This window comes from Falco rusticolus, chromosome 7 (genome assembly GCF_015220075.1).
Source record: "Falco rusticolus isolate bFalRus1 chromosome 7, bFalRus1.pri, whole genome shotgun sequence".
Lineage (NCBI taxonomy): Eukaryota > Metazoa > Chordata > Aves > Falconiformes > Falconidae > Falco > Falco rusticolus.
In genome coordinates, this window is record NC_051193.1 from 31918302 (window position 1) to 31945576 (window position 27275).

The following is a 27275-nucleotide window of genomic DNA, read 5'->3' on the forward strand; positions in this document are numbered from 1 at the left end:
TATATTCAAATCAACAAGATATGCATTCAGCAAGTTCTGAATATTTAAATTAGGAAGAAAAGTAAGTACATTTAGAACTTTATGCACTGAATGTGCTTTTCAGCCTGGCTTTTGTGGGCACTGAGGACATATTGCTTTAGATAATGGGAATATGTTTTTAAAAGATGGGCATATCAGTTTGCATTTAATTAGGCACTTATGGAGGTTTTAAAAATGTTCTACATTTTTTTGCTGCTATTAGTTTCAAGAACATATAAGAATGCTTATATAAACCGGAAGTTAATTCTGACAATAAGCGGTATGAAGAAGGAAAGAGGAATAACTAACTATCCACATAATGTTCAGGGGTTTTATGGGTGCTGTTCTTTTGCAATTGTCCTCAGATTAAAACTTTTTCTAATTACTTTAATGTGAACTGTGCTGAATCCTAAGTAGCCTAAGTTTAACTGTGTTAACTGGATTACTTGGGAAAAATATTAAAAATAGCGACAATTTCTCAAGACTACTATACTATACTATACTTACTATATATGGCCATAAATACTAATCTGTATAAATTAATTTTTAGGAAAAGAATATAAAGTTTGAGGATTATTTTCAAAAGCTTGAAATGTACCTGCTACAACCAATTACTTATTTATATTTTTAAAATTTATTTGTAATGCATTCTTCATTGTATATCAGTAAATCTCTTTGCTGCTCAGTTACTGTTTGTAGCATCTATTAAATAGAATTGACTATTTTCCACCTTTCATACCTGGGAAATTTTGTACAGTATGCATAAATTTTCAGTAAATCAAGAAACATAGATTCCCGAGACCACCTGTGTAGAAAAACAAACAGATTAATGTCATTTTCTACATGAAGTTTGGGAAGTGTCTGTTCCTTGGTTTCACAGTGTTGAGCTACAACTTCTTTCCCCTAAACAAATGCATTAAACTTAACTCAGTTTAACAGGAACTAGTGCTTGGACTGTAGTTTTATTTGAAAATTAAGATCTTACTTTTTCCCCCCCCTGTGACATTTGTTTTCCTTTTATAAGAGCAGAAGCTTCTACTATTGGATTTGGTCATATATTTTCCTCTCTTCCATTGCCAGGGCTAGCCAGTGGGAGTGTCTGCCTTTAAGTCATCCTGCATTTAAAGGATTAATAGCAGTGTAAGATAAATTGTGTTCTTTAAAGAGGAATACTGTATGCTTCACAATCAGTGAGACCTGTTTCTTAATGTAGGCTTTATTCATGGTGCAAGTAAACAGACGGGTCTCTGGCTTTATTTGCTATTATGCACCGTAATTTGTTCATAAAGGAGTTTCTGCCTAATCTATGGGTGTACTATTAACTTAGTATTTTTAATTTTACCTCTCTGTTGTTTGCATAACCTTTACCTAGAGGGTAGTATTTCCTGTGCCTTCTGTGATTTTATATTGGCATATTCTAATATCAAGCAACTTTGTGTAATATTTCTTTCTCAGTTAAATGACTAGTTTGCATTAATGATACATGCTGGATGTCTGTAGCTGTGATATCTCTTTATAAACATGAGCCATCTGTATAAACAGTCACCATCAAACTCTTATTATATATTTTGCATACACCTAAATTTATCTTTTGATAATTTGATAGAATATCAACTTTCATAAAAAAGACATAATTTAATTTCAAGCAGTTATTAAGCTTTTGCTTTCAAATGAAGAGAGAAATATAGTTACCAGACACTAGTTGCTATTATTCATAATTTTAAAAACTATTAATAGTTAACTTTTGTCTATGTGGGAAATACAGACTTCTAATAGGTCTATACTTAGATTACCTATGTATTGACATTAAGATCCCAAACCACTTTCTTGACTGCATTATTAATTATTCAGTTTTCTCAAATGATACTACTTTGTATTGGAAATTACTTGTAAAAGAAGTCATGCCGAGCAGCATTATTGGTGTAATAAAAGACTCATCCCAATGAGAAGGTTGAATATTTGATGTATCATTAGCAATTTATCCTGTAAATTCCTTGCCTGAATGAGAAAAGCTGGAAAAAAAAACCCCAGGCTTTTCTAATATAGTCACTGTCATTGATTTAACACAAGAAGATGGCTGTTTTGTGCAACAGCACTGTTCTTTCTGTTCTTTTCGTTCTTTCCAAGATCCATAATATTGATCAATTTTCAGCTCTATGTGTTGAGTTATAACCTATTACTTATGGTATTAATTTGTTTCTGTACTACAGTTTTTTCAAAGGCAGATTTAAAGTTTTAAAAATGTCGTGAACATTAATTGATGCTACCTGCTTCAATAATTTGTAGGTATGTGCTCACACGATGTCAGTGATACTGTATTAGTGTAACTTTAATTTAGATGGCAGTCCTACAAGAAGCTGAACATTCTGGCTCTTTGCCAATTAAACATTTAAGTGTTTGCTTAACCTTAAACATGAATAGTCCTATTGTTTTAGTGTGACTAATGTGTGTGTTTAAGGCTTCCCTTAAACAAGTCAGACACAGATTACTCAGCATCTCCTTGGAGGCAGCTCTTAGTCCAGCGATGCATCAGGCTGCTCTAAATATGAGATGCTAGGCCAAATTCTCTTTTACCACGTTTGATACAGCTCCACTGAAATCAGAGGAGTTGTGCCAATATACACAAACAGAGAATTTGGCCTGCAGTAAGTTTCATGATTATTACACAGGGAAAAAAAGTTGTCGTCTGCCAGGCTGCCTTTGAATATGGTATGGTCTACATTCCTGTCAGAACAATGAGGTTTGACTGTTTTTTACATCATGAGTGTATTCTTTGTTACAGATAGCATAGTCTTCCTTGAAAACAGCTGGAAGATAAAAAATAGAGCCAAATAGTGCTATATTAAATATAATCTGACTTTTTTTCCAGGACAGCAGCAAGTCTAATTGAACTGATGCCATAAATGAATAGGTTTTTCCCTTATAAACAATGGCTTCATGTGAAAAAAATTAAATTACATGTATTTTTATAGGAAAATGTATCAGGATTACATAACCCAGTATAAGGAGATATTGAAGGAATATCGTGAAAAATATGCAGAAACTGCTCTTGCACAGGAGTGTTACAAAAAAAAGAAAGAACTTGAAGAAATCCAAACCAGAGTTTTGAAACAGTTGGAAAAATATAAATTGAAAGAAGGCGCTTGCTTGGATATTCTGGGTACTACTATTATCATTGCTTTTACTGTAGAGCCTATTGGTAGTGCACTGCACATTAAAAGTGCTGTACAGAAATCCTCTGATTGATTTTCCACAGTTTCTCTTAAGCCAATAAAAAGGTCTTTTCTTTGTTACATCATTTTTAGGAAAAAAGGCTGTAGCAAATTGAGACTTTGAACAAGAATTTAAGAGTATACGTACTAATATTGCTTCCTCCAATCCATGAATGTAATGGGGAGAAGTTTGCCATTGAACTTCTTGGGGTAAAAAAATCCTAAAATTACTTCAGAACTAGCCTCTCAAAATTTTAAATTTATTTTTGATTTATTTTTTAGTGCTGTTTTTAATGGCATTACTCTGTTACACTACTACTTCTTTTATGTATACTAAGTGAAGATATGTGCTTCTGGTCTATTAATTTATCTTGTATTTGTAAAGGAAATCAGATTTGTGAACTAATGATCTGAAATTAAATTTCATTTCTGCAGAGCCTGTTCCTTTTAAATCCCTAAATGATTGGGCTATACAGATGTATCCTTGATTTGTAGTGTTTATGTAGTTGACAAGGAAGAAATTTTCTATTTACCTTTCACAACTTTTTATTAGACAATATAGTAATTATTTATAGATTTATGTTTAGAGTGGCAGCATTAGGATTTTTCTGTGAGAAAATTGAAGGTTAGATAATACTGTTCAGTTTATATCTATGGGAGCATTTTGAGGAAAGAAAGTAAGATTTCACTTAATGACATATCTGTCAAAATGCTTCATCAAGGCGGAGAAGCCTAACAAGATAGATTTGAAGATTTGTCTAGGAAATGTAGATTTTTCAGAGCTTTCTGCACCTCTAGCATTTGTGCTTATGGCATAGAGGGGTCAGGGAACTGGTAGTATCCCTTGCTTCAGAAAAGTAATGTTGCAATCTGTATTCCATAACATGAAAGTGCTTCTTCAAGGCACAAAACACAGGAAATTTTAAAGCTTGCTGCAGTTGCTACGCAAGAAGCTATTGAACTGCAAAAAGAAGTAGAGGAGTTAGAAATGAAAATTAATTATTTTAAAAAGGTAACTGTATTTTAGTTTTATTTTATATGAATACGTATATATACCACCATTATAAATACCATCATTGTATTTTCTGAAACATAAAAAAAAAGTAGTGTATTTTCAAGCACACAGAGCAACAGGATGATTCTAGTATTAGTAATTATGTTTCTATAGCATCATGTATGTTTCCTTAGAGAAGAGGGGTCCGTGAATGTAAAGGTTCTTAAAGCTTGCTTTCTTTTGACCTCAGTTCATACCATAATTTCTGTCAAGGCACCGTGTCACTCTGTCAAGGCTGTTTAGTGCTAGCTCAAGAGGGCCAGAGAATACACTTAAAAATATAGCAGGGCAATTCCTCAGTGAGCCCCAGGGCTTGAGTATATTTCACAAGTTCTGCTGGGTTTTAAGGTTTTGTTAAGATGAATGAGTTTAACTAAATATGCTTTACAATAAGAATCACGTACATTCCAACACACCCAAGCCCCCCCCCCCCCCCTCCCCCAGTGTGTGGGTAAATAATGCTCAGAGGTAAAATTGGCTGATTTTAGACAGGAGATCAGCACAGTTCCAACGACTAGAAGAAGCACAGATTCCAAAGGGTTGGTTTTCCAAAAAAGACTGTTAGGACAGCATTTTGACCCACTCCTCTGCGAGGAGGTAAAAGGTCTCTCCTAAACCTGAGTAGCCCAATAGGCCAATCTTGTAGATTTTGGTAATTTTTTGTAGTATTGCATCTGGACATTTTTACCTCTCTGGCCCAGATGTTCAAGGACTCCATTTACTGCTGTGTCCACTTCTGCCAGGCTTATGCTGATAGGAGCATATTGTGCACAGGTGGTGTTTTCTATTCATATTTTGTGATAGTTTGATACTCATAGTTATAAAGTTCCTAATGTGTTATGTGCTTTATTAACATACAGTAAGAAGGGATGTGGTGAATTTATTTATAACTACGAAGGAGACCATGAAAGGAGCTCCTTGTTCTGAACAGATATGTAGAGTCTGTGCTCAGAAACTTCTGTGTTATTCCAGTTGTTACAGTTGGTGCAACAAAAACTATTGCCTCTCTTTAACCTTTTTCTACTTAGTTCTTCAGACAGTCCTGGCTACAAGAACTCTACTACTGTGCACTGATTCATCAGGTTTAGAAAATATTTGCAGCATGTAGCTATAATTTTTCAAGGTTTTTTATTATTTTTATGTTATTTGTTCTTTATCTTTTGAGACGTTTGAAAAGACTACGGAAGATCAAAAGAATTCCAAAATGATTGAAGGAAAAAATCAGAAAAGTCTAGAGAAGTCAAAGGAGTTTAAAGAAAGGTACACTTAAAAATGATTTCTTTACCTTGTTTTTGTCCAGAGTATTATCTTAGCATTTACACAAAGACTGCCACAAACCAGAAATTGTTGTTAAATAATGACTGGCAAGCTTCTCTAACTGAGAAGGTCATGAGATTTAATGATGTAATTTTAAAGGTTTTGTATTTCTTGGTGTTAAGATGGTGGCGAATTTTGATTCATGGAAGCTAAATACATCCGAAACATACTTTTCAAAAGTATTTTATAGAAACCTTTGCTCCTCACAGCTACTGCTGATAGATCTATGTGAATAGTTTAATGAATTTTGAATACAACTACAGTGACCGTGCAGTCAGAGATAGAATACATTAACCCTACTAAATGTGTATTTGGGGAAAAAGAGTCGGGGTTCCACATGCCATTTGTCTTAGCTCTGAACTACTTAAGAAATTTAACTCTTAATTTAGTTCTTAAAAACAAGCATGAGTGAAAGTTTCATAGACAGGATTAATGGCTTAGTAAATTAGTCAGTGGTCATTTACAGCTGGGACTCACTTTAATTTGAGCTCAATTACAATGACTGAAAATCACCATCAGGACTATCTTGCGTTTGTCTGGAGTCCTCGTGACTGTTGAAACATAAACCTTAGAGCTGACACTTTCAGACCAAAATCCAAATTAAACTGAAGGTATGTCCAAAAGGCTTTGTCCAAGTGATTTTACATTATGATGGGCTTGGAAAAAAAAAATGCTTTTTAGAGCCTTAAATAGGGATTTAGTGGACTATGTCTATAGAAATGTGTAATTTTAATCGTCCCCAAGACCCTTTCCACAGGGGCATTTTAGGTCTTTAATATCTGCTTACAGACCTATGAATTATTGAGGTGATTATTTTTTGTGGTTTAAGACTTTACACCCATTCTACCTTCTTATATCAGTTTTCTGTAATTGTCAAGACCTCAGAAACAAATGTAGGGAAGCAAGAAATCCACTCAGTTTTAAGACTAGATAAAAAAAAAAAGATGGGAAGCATTCCCGTTGAATTTTCAAAGAGACCCATGTATATTCAGACTGTAGAAAGCAAAATGCCAATTAAAGACCTGCTGTAAAAGGCAGAGATCTATGCTGTGCACCTGGAGGCATAGGAAGCACTCTGTAGGGCTCCTCATGGAAACGAATTCAAAGGGTGTGTTGCTAGACCTGCCATTTGTATGTTTACCTCCATGTCAGGGAGACTTCAGGTGTTTGTGCCTTCACCTGAAGTTGTGTCTTGATTGCATACAAGTAGATCTTTTTGATGCTTTTACTGAAGCAATAAATCCATGGTTTGCATCACAGTTATAAGATATTGTAAACATTTGACACTATCCTAACTCACATTGCCTTTTAACCTCCATGTGTGCATTTATGTGATGTAGCATATGCTATTAGATCATAACCTGATTATTAATTAATGTTTTTCCTAGAGTCAATTTTAAAGCTTATTTATGTCAAAGATATTAGTAACATCAAGGCTTGTAGAAAATGGCATAAAAATTGTTTTAAAAATCCTTATTTGGTGTTAGCGTATTAAAAAAAACAGTCTTCACTAGAAAGCATAGATGCGTCTGATTAAGTAAGTACGATGTTAAAGATAGGTATATTATGAATCTGCGATTATCAACACTAAAAAAAACACAAACGGAAAATGTGCTAAGATAATAATAGAATCATTTAGGTTGGAAAAGAGTTTTAAGATCACTGAGTCCAACTGTTAATCCAGCACTGCCAAGTCCACCACTAAACCATGCCTCTAAGCACCACATCTATGTGTTTTTTAAACACTTTCAGGGATGGTGATTCCACCATGTCCCTGGGCATCTTCTTCTGATGCTTGACCACACTTTCAATGTGATCAAAGAAAAAACTTTGTAATATAATTCTTGGAAAAATACTTCTAAAGCTGTTTCTGGACTTCTAAATGTAAACATATATGAAGAGTCCACCCTGTGCTGACCACAGCCTCATAGGCAGTTATTAGTTACTGGTTACTATGGCAGCTAGTTATTAAAAGTTCTGCTTCCTAAAGGACTTGCTGGTGTGCGCCTGATCAGAATAGTGAGCATAGCTTCAGTAGAGAGTCCTGGTAAATACCACAGTAGCAGGTGTGATTCTTCATATGCTACAAAGAAGAAACTACTGCTAAGGAAATGGGATTTTATTTTGACTTAAGAATATCTATTTTTTCCTTTGCACTTTAGTAAAAAAAAGTTATCTATTTTGCAGTATGGATCAAAGACTTTTTACCTACTCAGATGTCTACTAACAATATAAAGAAAGAAGGCAAATGATCTTTCTTGTTACTGCAATTTGGACTATTCTGAGCTTCAGTACGCAGTTTGATTTTTCCTTCAATGGTTATTAATTATGTCAGAGAAGATGCACGTGGGTTTTTTTTAAATAGTGTTTTTGGGGAGAGAAGGGAGCAGGTATATAGCATATGCATAATGTTTAACTGCAGGCTTTTTTGGAAGGTTTTTTTTTTACTTGAAAAATAAATACCTTAAGTGTTTCCGAGTCCTGTTTGTAACTCTGCCATTGATATATTCTTCTGAATAGATACACATTGTGAAAGAATGCTTTATTTCATGGAGAGTGACTTTTTAGAAATGTAGAGTTGTCTGCTAGGCCCCACAAAAGCTCATGGAAACTGACTCCAGAAACTTTTAAAAACACAATTTGGCATCTTAAGTTCTGTAAAAATAAATAGTTTATGGCAATCTAACTCATGACCTCAGCAGCAGCAGCCTTGTTCAATTCATTTTTGAATGATGATTGTGGTAAAGTGACCAAATAAGCCATTTTGAACAAAGTGAAGCATTTTTAGCCAGCGTTCTGTGCTTAGCTCTGTTTTTATTTCTCCTTGATTTTGTGCTCTCTGCATCATCCATATACACATCTTATTTCCTGTAGTACACATTGCTGACAATATGGGCAATTACTGTAACTGAAAGATTAATAGACATTTGGTAAAAAATCTTTTATTACTCCTGGGTTTTTTGATTGATGCATTAGGTGGTATGTGGTTTATATAGTTTGTTAGGTCTCAGCCCAGCACAGAACTAGGTGTATATGTAACTTTATGGGTGAAGATAGTCCTTTTCATCAGAGTTATTTGACTGAGGTGCATTAATGGTTTTATGTGAGCACAGTTGTGCATGTATATTAGTTTTATGTGTTATTTGGTCCATATATCTTAACCAGTGCTTCTAGTTTGCTATTTTTTAGTAGTGTTGCTAATTTTACTCCACACTACCTTATAAAGTGCATCCCGCATTTTATATTATTTGTATTTATGGAAGATTACAAGAAGAACAAAAAGTCTGACTCAATGCTTCATTTGTTCTGAATAGCATTGTTCAGTCAGCTATAAACCAGATGTTGTAGCTAGAAGCATAGAGGCCTAAGCAGGAATGCCAGGGAAAAAATAAAATAGAACTCATTATTTTAAAAAATGGTAAATGTTCCTGTGCCAAATACCCACTTTATCCTTCATTGTTCTTCTAACCATTGTCTTTCTACACTGTAAAAGGCTATTTACCCTATGCAGATAATTACCCCACAAGTGAAAACACTTGCTGCAGTTTTCTCCTTTGTGTATGTGTTGTGAGTATTCCAATCTCAGAGAGAAAGTGTTTTTGAATGTGAAAATGTGATTTCAGAACTACAATAATGAAGTACTTAAATCAAAGTGTAAACCCCCAAACTACTAATACTTTTCTTTGATATTGACAAAATTTAAGTCAGCAATGTTCTTCTGATTGGGTTATTACTACTTTATGTCTTCCAGTGATACTGTCTGTCTGATATAATTTAAGAAATCTTCAATTTTTATCAGCTGCTGGAGCTGAAGGAGGTAGAACCTCTCGACAGCATGCATCTGCCTTGAAAAGTCCACTTATTTGAAGCAGTTATGTTTTATTATTTCCTTTATTTGGCAAATGTTAATTTTTTTAAAATTTGATTTTCTTTAGGGTATTTGAAGAGAGTGAACATCCATCTTTGCTAAGTGAGAAACATCAGCTGTATAAACCATTACATGTCCCATGCATTCCTAGGAAATTAGTCCAGTCTGTACAGAGTATTAGGTTCTCAACGCAACGAACAGAAACAGGTGCAGTGTGTTTAATGATCTTTTTTGTGAGAATTTTGGATTATTTTTGTGTAAATGAATGGAAACCATGATAAAAAAACCCAGTGAACTGTTCCAACTGTGATAGCTGAAGCCAGGCTTTTGATGGAAGTTGGGTACATACCCGTCTTTATGTTCTGAAAATCTGTGTCTGATTCCTCTTTTATCTGTGCGATGAGTAATGTGACATGTATACCTGGTGCATAGTATCAGAAAAATCTGAAACATATCTTTAGCATGGTTTGCATACATACTTAAATATTAACTGAGTATTATTTCCAGTAAATTGATTGATACTTGCATATTTTGTGATAACTTTCTTTTAGCTCTCTGTTAACAGGAAAATTTATAAGCTTTGTTCCCAAGTTCAGTTTAACAATGCCGTGCTTTGCATGCTTAATCCTATTGACAGTATTAAGTAATATTTATTAATTTAGGGAGAGAAGAAAAAGAAAAATCTATGGAGCTTTCAGTGGCCACTAGCAGTTGTTCCAGCCTTGCAGAAAATTCATCACAGGTATGTAGCTCTCCCACTGGTAAAACCATGGGATTTTATGATCTGTTTTATGTGATTGTTTAAATTCAAAACACTTCAGATATATCTAGTGCTATTATATCTTAGGTAAAATTTGTTAATACTGCAACCAGGACTCTGATCTTAGTAATCATAATAAAAATCTTTCTTTGATACCTTTTCATTCTGAAAATATCTATGTTCTTAGAAAGTGCAACTGGTAGTCATAGAAGCATTCTAATGCCAAACTTGAGGTGGACCATCTATCCAATTAATTTTGTATAATAGTTTTTAAAATTTAGAATAAACTTTGAGGATTCACTGGGTTGTATGTAGCAAACTTTTGGAATTCTAAAGAAGGAATGTAATTTATTAGTGACTAATTGTCAGCCATCTACTCCATAATGAAGGATTTAATAAAAGACATAAAAGGATGTTATACAGGACTGCCTACATTTAACAGCTGAGTTCCAGAAACAAAAATCTGGGCTGAGAGGAATAAACCCACAAGCAGCATTGCTTTTTTATACACTTGAGGTATCCACAATTACATTTTCCATCTGTCACCCATAAACAAATAGTTCCTATGGCACTTTTTTGAAAAGGTGAAGTGTATTGCAGCTCATTATCTTAAATATACAGACACATTAAACCAATTCAGAAACAAGCTGGAGGAACAACTTGCACACTTACGAAAACCACTGATAAAATCTCAAGTGCAAGGATATTCATAGGATCAATAGACTGTTAAATATAAAAGGAGTACTCAGATAAGGTAAGGCCGTAGGAGATAAGTAGTTTGCAACTGTATTTGCTGTGCAGAAGCTTGGGGAAGTTTCTATATTGACACTTTTCTTCATAAGGGGCATCTCACTGTACCTATTTAAAACCAAATTTTAATGAACAGCAAAAAATGTCAAGTAAAAAATTAACAGAACTAGTTGTGATTTTCTTAAGAATTTCAAGGGAACTGAAGGACGAAGTGAGTGAACAGTTTAGAGTGGAGTCTGTAGTAGAAGAAGCAGCCTTTGTAAGACAAGACAACATGAAGGACCATGGCTAGACTGAGTGGAACAAGACCAGAAGAAATTTCAAGCAATTCTGATTTGTGACTGGTTGAGGGAGTTGGACATGATGAGGATGATGGAAGGGCTGTTGCCAGGGTAATCCAGAGTTGAGGATGGGAATCTGGGACCTAGAATTGCACTTACAGAAGAGCAGGAAGCAGTAAGTCAAGGTTAAGGGAACTTTAAGGAAGGGTGATGGCAGCAAGGGAAAGAAGGTGGAGTCTGAGGAAAACCGAAAAGATTGGAAGAAAGAAGGTTGCTATGCTTCAGAAGAGGCATGATGTAAACTATAGGAGTGGCAGTCAGATTCTGCATAACCAGCCCTTTTGTCCCCCACCCTGAACTGAATTCAATTTGGTACATTTTGCCAACTAAAACCAAACCAGAACTAGCAGGTTCCTGTGAAATAATGTGTTATTTGATGCCAAGGCATAGACTCCTAGTGCCAGTCTGCCCTTAAGGTGCACATACAGGCTACATGTAACAGTTAGGCCTTCTGATCTGATGAAAATCTGTGAAGTGGGAGTAATGCCATGTTTTCTGCAGTTTTTCAGTCCACACATGAGATGTATTCACTGATGTGCATACTTACTTTGGCCTTTAGAGGTGGAGACATGCCTGGCTCCAGCCCTTTCTGCGTTGCCAAGCAGAAGCAACTTGGCTGCAGTCATAGCAAGCCTGGATATAGTCTGTAAATAATGTGATGTTATTTGTGCAACAGAAAAGTTAATTATTCAGATCTAGTTATCAGTGCTGTGAATGAGACTTTATAAAAAAATTATAGAAGCAGTTTTGGGTATCATGCTGTTAAAATGCAGGTAAAGATAAGCAATACAAGTTATGTTGCCTGACCCCTAAAGACTGGTTAGGGGTCAGGCAAATCCCTAAAAGAAGGGTTTTCCACAATCTAAGGAGAAATCAGAGTGATATTGTTGAAGTGACAGTTTCATATACTGCTCATTTGAATCTTTTACTATGTTTTAGATGGTTATTGACACTGCAGAGACTAATAACCCACAAATTGCCCAAGTTCCATCAACAGCAAACTTACAAAACCAAATGCAACTCAGGTAAATTTCTTCCATAAATAGTTTTCATTCTTGAGATTGAGGTTTATGGAAATAATCCATATTTAGACAAACAATAATTTTTGGTTTTAGACTGGTAATTCCTGCAAAGCAGATGACTTCCAGTCAACAGTTTGAGAGTGAAAGTGCAACAACAGGTAAAGTACCACTGTCTTTTTTTGATAGGTTGGTTGTGCTGTTACTATATGCTGGATCACATAATTAGACAAAGTTCTAGGGGCCAAATTTTCATTCTGGTATTAAGTGAGCCACCATTTATATTCCTTTTCCACCTTGATTATTTAGTTCGAACTTTTAAACATAGCAGACATGCAATTTCCTAATTTAAATAGAGACTAAACTGCTCAGTAATGTGGGATTCATTCTGCATTAACCATTGTTAATAAAAGGAAGCTTCCAGCATCTCTTGTAAATCCACGCTCTAGTCTCAGATTACTTGGGTAAAATGAAATCTGGTGTGAAAGTCTGCCCACAAGGCATGAGAAAATGCAAAGAAAAGGGATATAGTAAACTCAGTAATTTAGGAATCTTGATGCATCAGTCTAAGATTATTAAAGATGAAAATTATCTTGAGAATTACATACAGAATGTGTACAAAACCAAAACAGGGTAGTTACAAATACAGCTATAGTTTTTTAAATCACAAGACACTGAGCTTCAGTTTAAATGTATTTTTTCTAATTATGCTGCCACTTCAGATGCATGTCAGAAATTATAATCTTTTTTTTTTTTTTTAAATAGAATCCTAATTACATGTCCTGAAACACAGCATCTTAATCCACAGTGCCTGAAATGTTGCACCACCTGAAGCTTGAAAGTCTGATAGCATTCTTCTAATTTCTTACCCTGGCTTTTGCCCAATTCTTTAAGACACTTCATCAGTGTCATGTGGATGTGCTTTTTATATTGTTTCCACCTGGTTTCTATTGACTGATATTAGCACTCTCAGAGGGCAGTAGCTGGATTAGACAAACAGCACTCTCAGGGAGCAATAAGTAGGTTTGAAGAACATACCAAACCATATGAAGCAGCCTAAGCATTGCTGTAACGATAGCGAGTAAGTGGCAGAATGAGAGGTATTATGGACGTAGCTACGAAGTGGGTTATTATAATAAAAACTACAGTCAGAACACTTCCTTACCAATTGCAATGCCAAGTTAGTAACCCTTTCTCAAGGATTCTTTCACCACAACATAATTCTTATTTATCTGTTCAAAATGCTGTTATAATAAAAGCAGTGCTGTCTTTTTTGTATAGCAAACCAAGAGGCCAAATGTGGTGATAAAGAAGCAGAAGATGAGCCAAAGGATTCTTTGTATATACCTCAAGTAAGCAAAGCATTTCTACATCATAAGTAATTATTTTATTTAGAATAGTCAAAGTGTCTTGTCATATTTGAATCTTTTGGCAAGAGGTAAATCTCAGAAATCAGCAAAGTGACTCATTATAAAGCACCTAACAGGTGAGAAGCCAGTCAGTGCCTTCTGATTACTAATACAGTGATCATTGCCCTTGTTCATGTCAGCGTTTTGGGGGTTTTTATGCTACCTTAACAACAGGCTATTTAGGATGACTATGCTATTCACATCATAATTTTCATCAGTGTGAGCTGATGAAACCTTTTAAAAAAATGTTTGCATTTGAGACTCATTTCTCCCACAAAACTATAGTAAATAAGCTCTGTGCTAGCTGCAGAGTCTGTGTAGCTCCATTGGCACTGCTTTTACTAGCTGTGCCTGAATGTGAGATCAAGCTCACCACACCATAATATTGAAGCCAGATGTGTGTACAGTTGGCATATATAGGTGGTATCAAGACGTGGTTTAACACTGGCCAACAGCTAAGCAGCACACATCCACTTGCTCACTCCCTACACAGTGGGATGGGGAAGAGAATCAGAAGGGTAAAAGCGCAAAAACTTGTGGGTTGAGATAAAGACAGTTTAATAGGTATAGCAAAAGCTGTGCATGCCAGCAAAACAACATGAGCAATTCATTCACTACATTCCACCTACAGTGTTTATCCATTTACAGGAATGCAGGTCTTCATCACATGTAACAGTTACCTGGGAAGACAGATGCTGTAACTCCAAATATCCCCTCCTTCTTCCCTGCAGCTTTTATTGCTAAGCATGACATTGTATGGTGTGCAATACCCCTTTGGTCAGCTGGGCTGACCTAGCTGTGTCCGCTCCCAGCTGTGTCCCCTCCCAACTGCTTGTGCATCTCCAACGTATACTCAGTGGCGGGGCAGCATCAGAAACAGAAAAGGCCTTGATGTTGTGTGAGCACTGTTCAGCAATCACTAAAACATCCTTGTGTTATCAACACTGTTTTCGTCACAAATCCAAACTACAGCATCATACAAGCTATGAACTCTCAGCCAAAACCAGTGCACAAAGATCAAGTTTGAGATCTCATCTTATGGTTGGCTCAATACAGGCTGACGCCTGCAGGCAGCTGGTGGAGAAGAATGTCTTTAAAACAGCATTGGGTCTGGTGGAAGTAGCTCCACAGAATCCAAGTGTACATTCACATTTAACATTTGCTGAGGAAAAGGAACTATCTCAGTCAACTGAAATATATTCTGATGGTGCTGTTCCTTCATTTCACTAGGGAGTATCAAGAGGACTCCAGTGTGACTTGAAGTGTCATGCTAAGACATACTTTAGAGTGGAATAGTTCTTTTATTCAAAATCAGTGTTTTCAGTCAGTTCATGAGTGTGTTTATTTTTTGGATGAAAATTTTCATACACAGATTCATTCACAAGAGGCCCATTTTAAATTAGATAAATTAAGGCTACAGTTTTAAGTATGGTGAATATGTCACTGAGCATTTTATTAAAATACTTTTATTTTTAATGAGAATAAAAATAACTAACCAACCCTAAAACTTATAATGCATTTATTTATAGGTAAATGGACCAATGATATTTTTGGGAAATTTTATGTGCTATAAACTTTAATGTATTTTTTTTTAATAGGGCATACAGACATATTTTGAGTCAAATGAAGATAATCCTGACACAGCAGAAGAAAGTGCAGAACATTTTTTAAGAACACCTGAAACACCTGCATTTGTAGGAACACCTGACTCAAAGGGGAAGAAAACTCGGTTCTCTAAAACACCTCCATTTGACTTGTATGATATCAGCTGTTATTCTGATTTTGAGCAAAGTTGTATTGATGTTGATTGTATAAACATTTCTGCTATTTTTGAAAGATACTATAGAAAGACTTTTTTAGAAAGCTCTTCTGAAAATATTTGATTTGTTTTTGAGTTATGCTAGGTAATTTATTAGATTTTCCTCTTACAATGTCATTTCCACTTGAAGCTGTTTTGAAAGTGGGGGACTGCTTAGAAATATACAAGACATAGGTTCTTTGTAGCTCCTTTGCTAAAGTTGTTGTATTTTCTTGCAGTAATATTTGTTACACCCTGTTCTATCTTTAAACATTTTTTTTGGTAAAAAGGTAGGGAATTGGTGAGAATACCACCTCACTTTGATATAAATGGTTGTGTTATTCATTCTGTGTTGCAAGAAGCAATTATTGATGGAACATATGGGAATCTAAAAAAGTGACAAAACAGAAAAAGAAAAAATAGAACAAAAAATCTGTCTTGTCTACTTTTAAAAACTAGTAATATAATTTCTTCCTTTCTGTCTTTACAGCATTCAGAGTTTAGGTTGTGAAGAAGGAACATCAAAATCTCCTGCTTTCTTTTCTCTTGTGAACTTCTCCCAGAAGTCACCTGGCTTTAATTTATTTGACTTTTCTGTGTTTGGGGCAGAAAATTCATGTGATGAGGTAAAAATAAGTACTTGAGAATATTAAATTTCCACAAAGCAAAATATGCTAAGCACACAGGATTGACAGTGAATGAGGTTTTTGAGACTGGTTGTTTTTGTGGCAAATAATCTTTTTTACTGGCTTACTTAATTTTACATTCGATATCCTCTGAAAATACTTATCTCCTTTCCTGGTGATCCCCCTGTGATGACTTCTGATCAAGTATGAATCATTTCCATATGGGCAAGATTGGATCTTGTGCAAACATACAGCCCACTAGATTCACAAAAAGGCTGCTGGTTCAGCATTGCAATGCAAAACTTTAGGTGCCCTAGGAAAATTCACAACTTGCATGCCTGTCCTATGTGGTTTTGTCATGCTGAAGCAGGGAATCAGATACTTAAAATTCTACCTGCCCCCCCCCCCCCCCCTCCATTTTTCACAAAATGCAGAACACTGAGAAAGGGAATGAAGGGCTATTTATTAGGAGTACTGGAGAACAAATATGGATTAGCTATACTTAAATGGAGGAGACAGGTAGGCAACTAATTGGAATAGGGAGTGGAATCCAGCTCTTCCTTTTTCTTTGCAGGTCCCCTAGTTAGAGAGCTCTAGAGTAATTTTTACTCTCTTGGGCTAATAGGTAGATAACTGAGTATTTAGGGTAGATGTGTGTCAGTGCATATCAGGTATCACTGGCTGGCAATGTCGTTTCAAACCCTGTTATAGAAATAAGGAATTTGAACACAGGTATCTCCTATTTCAATGGGTGGGCTCAGTCTTGAGGTTACTAGGTAAAAGCTGAAGGAGGGAAGAAGAAAAGCATCATTTTGTCTTGTGTTTGCAAGATGTGTGTTGTTGAGATTTCCTAGCATCAGCTGCCTGTAGGAGAGAATACACTGGTGAGTAGTTAGTGAATTGTTTAGGAATGAGGTAGGTATTAAGTTACCTAGTGCTGTCAGAACCCATGTTATTTTGTGCCTGCTCAGAGGCAGAAACCAAGAATTTATTAGCCTGTACTAGTCACATGGGATTCTCTGAAGTTAGATGGGAGTTTTGAAGGACCTAAGTATCTATTATAAATCTAGCCTAAGAACTACTCTCAAGAGTGATGAGTGGTTATTCAGCTACTCTTTCTGGCAATATCAGGTCCTACTCAGTAGGCAGTAATTATGTTGTTGCTTAGAGGTTTTTCTAAAATGTCACAGAATGAAATAATTTTGCATCTTTTCAGTTTAAAAAGCCAGATCAGATTTTGTTCTGTTCTCAACCCGATGCTTTTTCCATAAGAATGGCAGGAGAGTATTTGCAGATGTAAGTGAATATGATGAAACATATCTCATCAAAGAGTTTACCTTGCAGCTTTAGGGACTGATACATACATTTAAATGCAGATTTTGCGAAGGCTGCTAACATTCACTGGGACAGTGTCTTTCTCACCAAAAGTGAATGAACTAATTACATTAGAGCTTATCTTTTGTGTTTCTCGTGTGTTAAATAAAATGGCTGTTTAAATTTCAGACAGAGGAAAGTTATTCTGTGGGAAATTTGAACCCTCTCTCCCCACACAAAGATACTGGTAAGTCTGAATCAGATGTATTTGCGTATACCAGCTGTCTTCTACTGGTGCTTCTGTGACTAACAAGCTCGTGAGCCTGCTTAATAGGGCACCTTTGGTTGTCTAAAAAGGTGTTCAGTGGTGATACAGTCGTTTATTATGTTCATTTGTGGTTTGTCTAACTTAAGTCTTTCCCTGCACATTTGGCTTCAGATATATGAGATGTCATGAAAAAAAGAGGTATGAGAAAGGAATAGGAATAGTGTTATGTGTGTTTGAAGCAAACTGAGAGAACCTGCAAGGGAGAAAAAAAATTCAAATGTCAAAGCTTTTCCACTGATGAAAACAACAGGGTTTTTTGAATGTAAAAAAGCTACAGTATTTAGTAAATGCTGCTTTTTAACTTGAGGCTACCAGCTTAGTATTGTAAAGAGTACATCTTTTGGGTTTTTTCGCCCCCTCAACTAGAATGAAAATAACGTTTTCATTTAATTAAAGAAATGTTGACAGTAAACTGACTTCCATCATTTTAAACTGTTGGAGGTATGCAATGTAAAAACAGCACAAGTAAAAGTGAGGAGAATCAGACTTAATAAACAGTGTCTTCCACTTAGTATTAAGTGAGCTATGCATTTTTACACATTCTGTGTGAAATCCTGGCTTTACTGAAATAAAAATTTTCACGATATCAATAGGATCAAAACTTATTCTTGATCAAACAGTTTTCTGAAGGGAACTGTAACTACTTTTTTTTGAGGTGTGGCAAGTTCAAAGGTACTTTTTTTTGAAGTGATGAGTATAAGGTTATATGCATATATAACTGTTGCAGAGAACAGTGTGTGACTTTTGTGTTACTAAATATAAAACTCATGTATTTTTCTGTCAGTAGCTTTGTTTCTCAGAGTGTTTTAGTGGCTGGTGGCATTGTTTGCTAGAGAAGAAAGAATCTGCAAAAATGTATCAGTTATCAAAGACTGCTGCTTAGTATTCTAAATATTTTGCCTAGTATATCATGCGGAAGTGTTTTGTTGTTCTAAATCATTCAAGTACTTCACACTTCATTCTATGCAGATTCTAGTAACGCCCTCCTGGAAGTACCATTTCTAGTGCAGAAATAAACACACAACGTAGGCTGATACTTGGCAGGGTGTTGAGTACAATATTGTTAAAGAAACATATTATGCTGAATGCAGTATTCTTACAGTAGATTTAATCTAACAATAAATATAATATGTATTCCATATAGGAAGCTTGTTTGGGAAATCAGAAAGTGAGGATGCATTTGCTTTTCCCTTCCCCTCGGAATCAACTTCTCATGCATTTGGAGATGGAAAAGATGACTTTAGTTTTCCATTTGCATTTGGACAGGATCAGAGATCATCACAGTCTCCTTCTGTGAAAGGTTTTCATTCTTCCTTACAAAATACAAAGCCATTTACGTTCTTTTGAATACCTTTGACTTCCTTTTAAATTTTTTTCCTACTTAGCCTTGACAAATGTTTTCAGTTTCTTAACTTAAAGTACAAAGCATTTCATCTTCTCCTTTCATTTCATGTAAGAATACATTATTGCAATTGCTGCAATTCTATGTTTATGTTCATCAAGCACATATGCTTTGAGATGTAGCTTTTAGTTTTCTTACTTATTTTCTATATACATTGTTTTCATAAAATGTTATGGAACTTTCTTGCTAAACTGGCACTGAGAAGCAGCAGAAATATCATTTTACAGTAATGTGTCAAGTTAATTCAACATCTGTAAGAGCGTCTAAACTTCTAGATGAGTACTCTCAGCCTCTGATATAAACCAAATAACTTGTGTTGGAGTAACTGTTTATTGTAGCTGTAAAAGCTGAATTTGAGTTAAAACCGATGTTTTTAAATTGTTACATTTATAACATTTTTGAAATAAATATTACTGTTGATTTTATGTAAAGTTTTGTAGGTATTTCTTAATATTGGAAGTGAAATGTAATTATAATACTGAACATTTCAACTTCTATCTTTCTAACTTGAAACACTGAAAGCAAGTTCCTTCCTCTTTATCTAGTATTTTTTAAAAAACCTCTCCAACAACAAAAACCCAAAAGCAGACAGTTCCCAAAGTCTAACTTTTGTCAGTACACCTATATCCGCCAGTTCTCCACAAATGGCTCCTTATGGAATGGCTGGCTATAAAGACAGTATCAGGGTTACTCAGCAAGGAATGCTGTTCTGAGCCACCACAGCGCTGTGTCCTGTGAATCCCTCAGAACCATGTTCTCTAAACCCAGCAGTTGCACATTTATGACCTTTGAAGGAAATACCAGATCACTTTTGAGTTTTTTCCCCGTTACATGTGAAATGTAAGTTACTGATTTTTGAAACTCTATGAATTTGTAAGGGAAATGGGGTTTCTCAGTCACTTACTATGAAGTAACCACCATGCCTGACAGCAGGCAAGCAAAATGCTGAAATGGAAGCAAAGCAAATAAAGAATAGACCCCGTCATTCAGCAGACTTCACAGAAGACATTGCAAATGCACAAACTGATTGGAAGGGCACGTGGACTGAGCGGAACAAGTTCACAAAAAGCATCCTACCAGTATAGTCTGCACAGCCTGCCAATAAAATGTCAGCAGAGTGCAAAGGGGATTCTTTTTAGAAGAATCCCCTTCCCTCTGCTGACCTGCAAAGCCCTAAATGACCAAAAGCTTGGTTACATATGCCACTATTTCTCTTCTGCCAAACTCCTGAATGCCTTGGGACTTCTGTGCAGTTCAGCTTCTCCTTAAGTACTTGTGCCTAGAGATTTGTGAAAGTTGGATTTTTTTATTTTATTTTTTTTTTACTGGAGAGGGATTCAGGAAGGTTTAGTGAAGTGCTGCTGAGATCTGGCTAATAAGAAGTGAGACACAGGGATTTCATGAACTTTATGCTCTCCAAATGAGGGTTTCCATGTTAATCTATTTAAAACTTTTTCTGATCTACTACGTACCTCTGAATATGAAAAACATAAGCTAGAAGCAAGTTTAAGAGCCTATCTATGTTATTTGGGGTAGTGGTTTATGGTACGCTACTGGCACATCTTTTGAAATCATTTAGAAAGCTGGAAAGTACAATTTTTTTTTTTTTTGCTCAGTTATTCCATACCTGAAGCTTGCTTTCCTGCCTTCTGATGAATTCTGTCATCCACGTCTCTGACATTACAGTCTGGTAGTCAAGGCTGCTGGCTGAAGTGGGAGAAACCATAGTTCTCGGTCTTTCTGGGTGTTTACTTACACAAATTGGATAGGCTGATGAATAACATAAAAGAGAAAGCTACTTCAGAAAAGGCAACCACTCAGTATTTGGGATACTTTCCTGAAATCTGAGATCATGAACTGCTTATAAACATACACTGAGATTTTTCGTTAGTATCTGTCAAATTCTCCCTAGAAATGATCCCTTGTTATTATGCCTATAAAATCAATAGCAGTTATGTTGCTGGACTGCCAAGCCTAGCATGTATCTCCCTGACCAATGTATTTTTGTTTTGTCCTTTACATACACACCTGACTACACTTATCTGAAAGCATAGACAGGGTCCTCTTGTCAGTGTAGCAGGGGCTGCTTGAGAGCAAAGGGCTATTTGTTCATTACCACTTGTTATTTGCAGTTACTGCCGCTGTGGTGCAGATGCAGTAAATGGACTGTGCAGTTTTTCCTCATTCCTTAATGTGAAATAAGTAAGTTTAATTTGTATCACTGTTGAAAGTGTGGAAGGCTAACTTGGCTCACCCTGTACTCCAGTAGGTGAAGAACAGGTGTTACTCACACAACTAGAACTTAGGGACCAGTAACCTCCAGCAGTGGGATAGTGATGGCAGGTGGGAGCTGTAATCTCTTAGAAGTGGTGCAGGCGTCTGCAAAGTGGTAATACGGTTATACTGTGTACTTCTGCTGTGAATCTTTGAAGGTGGGGGTTGCCTTCTTGTTCTATTGCACCTAGTAAAATAGAGTTCAGGTTCACATTGAAGCCCTAAGGTAAGAACAATAAACCCCTCTCTTAAATAGGCAGAGCAGGGGTTTGACTTTGAATCTTATATGAGTATCCTAACCAGAAGGCAAACGTTTATTTAGGGCCCTGATACCTTTCCTGTTCCATTTAAGTTTTTAATGATGTTTTTGACAGAAAACTATTTAACTTGAAAATTCCTTGTAAAAGCTAGTGTATCACCCAGGATTAAGTCAGTGCTGGTTAAATACTTTGTGTGACCAAAATGGTAGGAAATATTATGATATTTGAATAAATTAATTTTGTAATTTGTTGAGTAAAATTTTTTAAGTGAAGAATGAAATTTACACTCTTATCTGCTGCTGCCAGGAGGAAGAAACTGACACCTCAGCTTTCTTTCTCCCACAGAAATAATACCTGTGTGGAGATGTCCTTTTTCTGATCAGAAATAACACAAAGAGCATTTCTACACTTTTGCCTTGTTGTGTGAAGTGGTCTTCCAGTAAAAAAAAATTCATTATAATTTGTAAGGTGATAAAACTCTTTGTCTGGAGACCCATCTACTATTTTACTGTTAATTTTACTGATGCATAACTGTAAAGCATGCTTATAGACATTCCAGGATATTTGGCTGACAAATAAGCAATGGCTGGATAGGTTTGATACTAAAAAAAATAACTAGGAGGTAAAGACTAATGGAATGACTTCCAGCAGTTGTGGGATATACCATTAATTTTAATGTAGTGCTGTTTTATGGCTTCACACACCACCTTTGATAACTCTTACCACTTAAAAATCGGGTTTCCAGTTAAGAGCAATTTATTAATTTTCTGTAACTTCAGCCTAGATCTATCACTCTAAAGCATATATGCACAGCATAGCATTCTTCAGGACAAACTTCATTGTGCTGTTGTGTAGAATGCTCAAGGTGATAAAAACACAAGGGTTCCTTAATTTTGTGTCAGAAAAACATTCAAGTGTGGATGGGGCATGTGATAGTGTTAAAACTGGTTCTTTACCATATTAACTTTTCAATTGTAACATTGTTTTAATACTTTGAGGAAAAAAATTGTATATAGCATTGTAGCCTCATGTCATATAATTGGTCACTCATTTTATGTGTAGTATAGTAAGAGCTACCAGAATTCTGAGTTACAACTTACAGCGCTGTTTAAAGAACATTAAATAGAGCCGTGGCTCTATTTCTAGCTACTTGTTAAGATTGATAGTAGGGTGCAAAAAATATGACCTGGATCTTTAAACACAGAACAATTAATTAAAAGCCTGATTTCAGTGGCAACTGTTCACAGTCCGAGTTGCAGTCTTTCCACAAAATTCAAGAAAATTACTGCACCGAACCCCACTGAAATTTTGCACGTGGCTGGCTGCCCAGTCTGGGCCCTATACAAAGAAAAAATTTTTATTTTATTTTTCATGTAAAGACTCTGAATATAATTAAAACTTAATGTTGCAAGTAAAGGGGCATCGCTGGATATATGTGGGTAAATGCAAACTTTGGGCACAGGCATGGAAGAAGCAGCATTGCACTGTAAGAAAACAATCTTACACGATAGCATTAATATGCTTAAGCATTTCAAGGAAATAAGCTCTAAGTGCTACTTATTGTAACAGCTTGGAATATGTAGACTTACAGTATTACGTGGCAGTAACCTCCCCAGCACAAGGCTGATTGCAGGGTAGCAAGAGTTGGCTAATCCTTTTCGGCCAATGACATAAAGCAAGGATTAGTTTTTCATTTACTGCAACTGAGTGGGTCATTAGGATCCAAAGACGCTAATGAGCCTGAACAGGCAATTGGATTCTGATTTCAAAGTTATGGGCTAGTTTAAAAGGAGGTGATTGTGTCTTTTAATGATTTAAAACATGATGTTTCACTGACCTTTTTACTGAAAAAAATGAATGAAGGATATAACCGTGTAACACAAACTTGGAATGCTGATTTTTTCTCTTGGAACTTGAGTTGTTGCCAGATACATTGCCTTAGAGGCTGAATGGCTCATTTAGAAATATCTCTGTTGCCTTGCTTTTATGTTCTGCTCTTGATGTCTCCAGAGTTGACACAAGTCACATGCAATCAAGTCTATATTCCTGGTGGACAGGCACTGTCCTAATATTCTCTGACTCACACCCAGGTTGTTTGCAGCTCAGCAGTTCTGCTTCCAGACACATTACTTTGTGTTCTGATGCTAACATCTTGCTGAGAAATTGCCTCTTGGCACGTTGTTTCTTGAATCCTGTACCTTGCTTGATTTGATGTGAAGATGATGCTCTTTTTAGCACTTGCAACACGTTACCTTTGGAAAGGTAAATTTTTCCCCTCACCTTGCTACATCTCAGATTTTCTTCTTTTCAATAGTCATTTGAATTCAGCAATAATAGGTAGCTTGTAATTGGTTTCATTCAAATCAAAAGATGCTTCCAAAAGGGTATAAAATAAAATATCAAAAGATGGACACTTCTGTATTAATAGAATGTTTAAACATATACAAAAGGCAAATGCTTTCAATGTTACAATTCCCCAGGAGAAATAGTGTCAAATGTTTTAATAACATAAACTTAATTTTCTGTATTGTACCACAATCCACAAAGCAGCCACAAAATCATTTCATGCAGTAGAGGACTTACTCCATAATCCTTTGAGATGTGGGTTGGGGAAAATCAAGGAAAGAAGTACAGAGCTAAGTCAAAAAAAGAGTTCATGCTAGTGGGGAACCAGCTGTTACAACTGGTGGGAAGCTTGGTATTTGACAGCCCATGCAGCTTGGTAGTTGACATGCCATACTGAAGCTCAGTTTGGAGCTTGCAGGTCTTCTCTGCTCCCTTCTGCTGGAGCAGGACTGCCTTGAGCTGAGTGTGGTCTCTTGCTGCTTTTTTCTTTTTCTTGAGGCACGTGTTTGGTTAGTTTTACTATTTCCACAAAATGCATGATGCTGTGATCAGTGATGTTGCTCACTGCCACAGCTGCAAACGGCTCATGTCTAGAATCTGTGGGTATCAGAAATGGTTAAAAATATTTCTTAAGAATTATCCACAGAGCCCTTTTTAAGCAATGTTTCCATTACATTTCAGGGAGGTGCCAAACCTCTGAAGCACTCTACTAGCCGTTATCCAAGCAGGACTGGTGTGCACCACAATTTCAAATCATGCCATATGGATTGACAAATGTCACTGGATACAATACATACTTCAAGGTGATTTTTTATCTTGGGAATCTTGCCCTGAACACTTGACCAGTCATGTTTCTCACTGCTACATGTATTGAAGGACTTATCATATGCAGCTGCCTCTTTCTTTTTCTCCCCCAAAGTTGGAAGAGGCTCTCGGAAATATGCCAGTATTACCAATGCGATCTTAGAGGTGAGATGTTAAAACTTCAGACCCTGACTACCTGTGCTTATTGCAAACCCATTGCTTACCGTTGCTGGTTTTTTGTTTGTTGTAAGAAGAGTAATGCAGAACATGGCTTATTAGGTTTATTTCCCCCCCCCCCCATCTTGAACTAATACTTGTGACTCATCGTCAGGGGCCAAAGAGCAGTTGAGTTCTGATAAAAAAGATGTAAATCACAGATTATGTGGAAACTAACACTGAACTTCAGAGGTGCTTTTAAACTTAAGTTGGCCATCCATCCAGAGCACTTGAAAGAAGCTGGTTCTTTGAAGTAGGTCCTGACTTCATGTAAACTCCCACTTTAACTTGGATTCTGCACTTACCAGGTTTCAAAAAAATAGACAATTTTTTTTTGCTAGCACAGGAGAAGCATTCTGATTGCAAAACCAGTGTGATAACTGTTGGATAGATTTTTCTGCTTTAGGCTTACTTCATAGACCTGAGAGCTGTGAGAGTGGCTCTACACTGTGGGGTTTGGCGGCATTGATGTTGTTGCTGCATAAGCTTGTAGTTCTCATTTGTCAATTACAAATTAATATAGTACAGTAGTGACTAAAAATTATAATCTGCTGAGTGCGTGGTGCCACATATGGTAAGAATATAGTGTTATCGCTTACAGAGTTGTATCAAAATTACCAATTGTAGTGACAATTTTTTTGATGAATTGCTGAAAAACCCAATAGTTTGAACGGAACAGATTAATTGTCCAGATTGCACTTTTAAATGGTCCTGAGATATTATTGGTGCTTATCAATAGGACACTTGGATTACTTGTCTGATGTTGCATTGAAACTATAGATCTGCCTTAGGTGACTCTATTGCCATGTTATCACAGTCACTGAGCATCTCACAATCCCCAGTAACATAAGGGAAAAAAAGTAACATGAGGAAATGGGTTTGGTGTCAATTTGTTGAGAGGCACTGGATTATTGTAAGCTTCCCACAGGTCTACAAGTGGGATCACAAGCAAGAATATTAGCTCACATCTTCTGAAACTGTTGCTACTGCTTGGACCGCTGGACTGTCTATGGGTAAGTAAAACACATTTATCTCTGTGGCTGGCAATAGTAATTTTTCCAACAGCTATACATTCACAGAAAAGAATTAAAAATATTAATGGTAGGCAAGAGATTTTTGTGCTAACATCAGGGGACCAGAAGAGTTTCCTTTCTGAAGAATCAGAAACATTGCATCAGACTGAGAGACCAAAACGTCTGTGGGTTTGGCCTAAAGTGTATGCGCTGCCTGTGTCACTACGATAACCAGGGTTTGTGGGGGGATGAAAGGTCCACGCATACCATCTGCTCATGTCCCTGTGCTGATTTTGGAGAAGGAGGAAAGCACAGATGATCTAAAACAGAAGAATTCCTGTGATACCAAAATTGCTTTAGTGTTACCTTGGGTATCTCTGTGACACACAGCAAAAGCAAAGGGTTGAGGCCTAAGTCTTTTTCAGTTTGCAAATTACAAATTCACAGCAGCGTAAGGCTGGCAGCAGCATACACTACTTTGCATGTTTATTGCAGCTAGCTCACGTATTGCAGTGTCAATATTTTAACAGGGAACATTTTGCATCACAAAAAAAAAAAAAAAGACAGACGCTCGAGTAGATGATGCTGTGTGTATTGCAGTTCCTTTTGTTGAGTTTTATCTGAGCTGACACTACTGGAATAAAGCAGATTGTCAAAGGCTGGGCAGAATGCAGAATGCTTTAATCATTTGCAAGTATTGGCATAAAGTAAAATAATCATTTGAATTTCTGTTTTCTGTCTTTTGTGGCTTACATTGTCAGTTATGGTGATGTTTTTGACAAGGGAGTGCTGCTGGGTTAGTGATTTCTTCCAGAGCTTCAGAAATAGTTGTCTGTTATTATCATCATATCAAGACTGACAGTTGATGGTCAGTGCTTAGATATTGTCTTGGTAAATTATAAAATGAAATTAAGAGCAGTAAATGCATCTCTCTGTTTTTATAAGGTTAATTCCATGGGATTATTTGTCATGTGTTTATATTCAGACTTGGTAGAATTCTTGGTACTTGTGAAATTGTGCAGAACAACTTCAGAGAATAGTGTGGGGTTTTTTCTGTAACAAAGCAGGGAAGATTGCTGAGCACACCTCTTGAAAGCTTGTAGTATTTTGGAAGTACTTAGATCTCTGCAGGGTTCTGAGTTATTT

The 27275-nt window shown here is 36.2% G+C and overlaps 1 protein-coding gene across 1 annotated transcript in view; it reads left to right on the forward strand.

The window, feature by feature from the left end:
* C7H14orf39 (chromosome 7 C14orf39 homolog) overlaps positions 1 to 19244 on the forward strand; it is a 29292-nt gene extending 10048 nt beyond the window's left edge. The window contains exons 5-17 of the mRNA XM_037395833.1: positions 2991 to 3178; positions 3666 to 3708; positions 4122 to 4242; positions 5450 to 5544; positions 9537 to 9676; positions 10132 to 10211; positions 12260 to 12345; positions 12436 to 12500; positions 13621 to 13691; positions 15347 to 15504; positions 16037 to 16172; positions 17676 to 17733; positions 18959 to 19244. Of these exons, the coding sequence (XP_037251730.1) occupies positions 2991 to 3178; positions 3666 to 3708; positions 4122 to 4242; positions 5450 to 5544; positions 9537 to 9676; positions 10132 to 10211; positions 12260 to 12345; positions 12436 to 12500; positions 13621 to 13691; positions 15347 to 15504; positions 16037 to 16172; positions 17676 to 17733; positions 18959 to 19161 (1444 nt within the window). The 3' untranslated portion in view covers positions 19162 to 19244. The remainder of the gene's footprint in view (positions 1 to 2990; positions 3179 to 3665; positions 3709 to 4121; positions 4243 to 5449; positions 5545 to 9536; positions 9677 to 10131; positions 10212 to 12259; positions 12346 to 12435; positions 12501 to 13620; positions 13692 to 15346; positions 15505 to 16036; positions 16173 to 17675; positions 17734 to 18958) is intronic.
* Positions 19245 to 27275: the final 8031 nt, after the last annotated feature.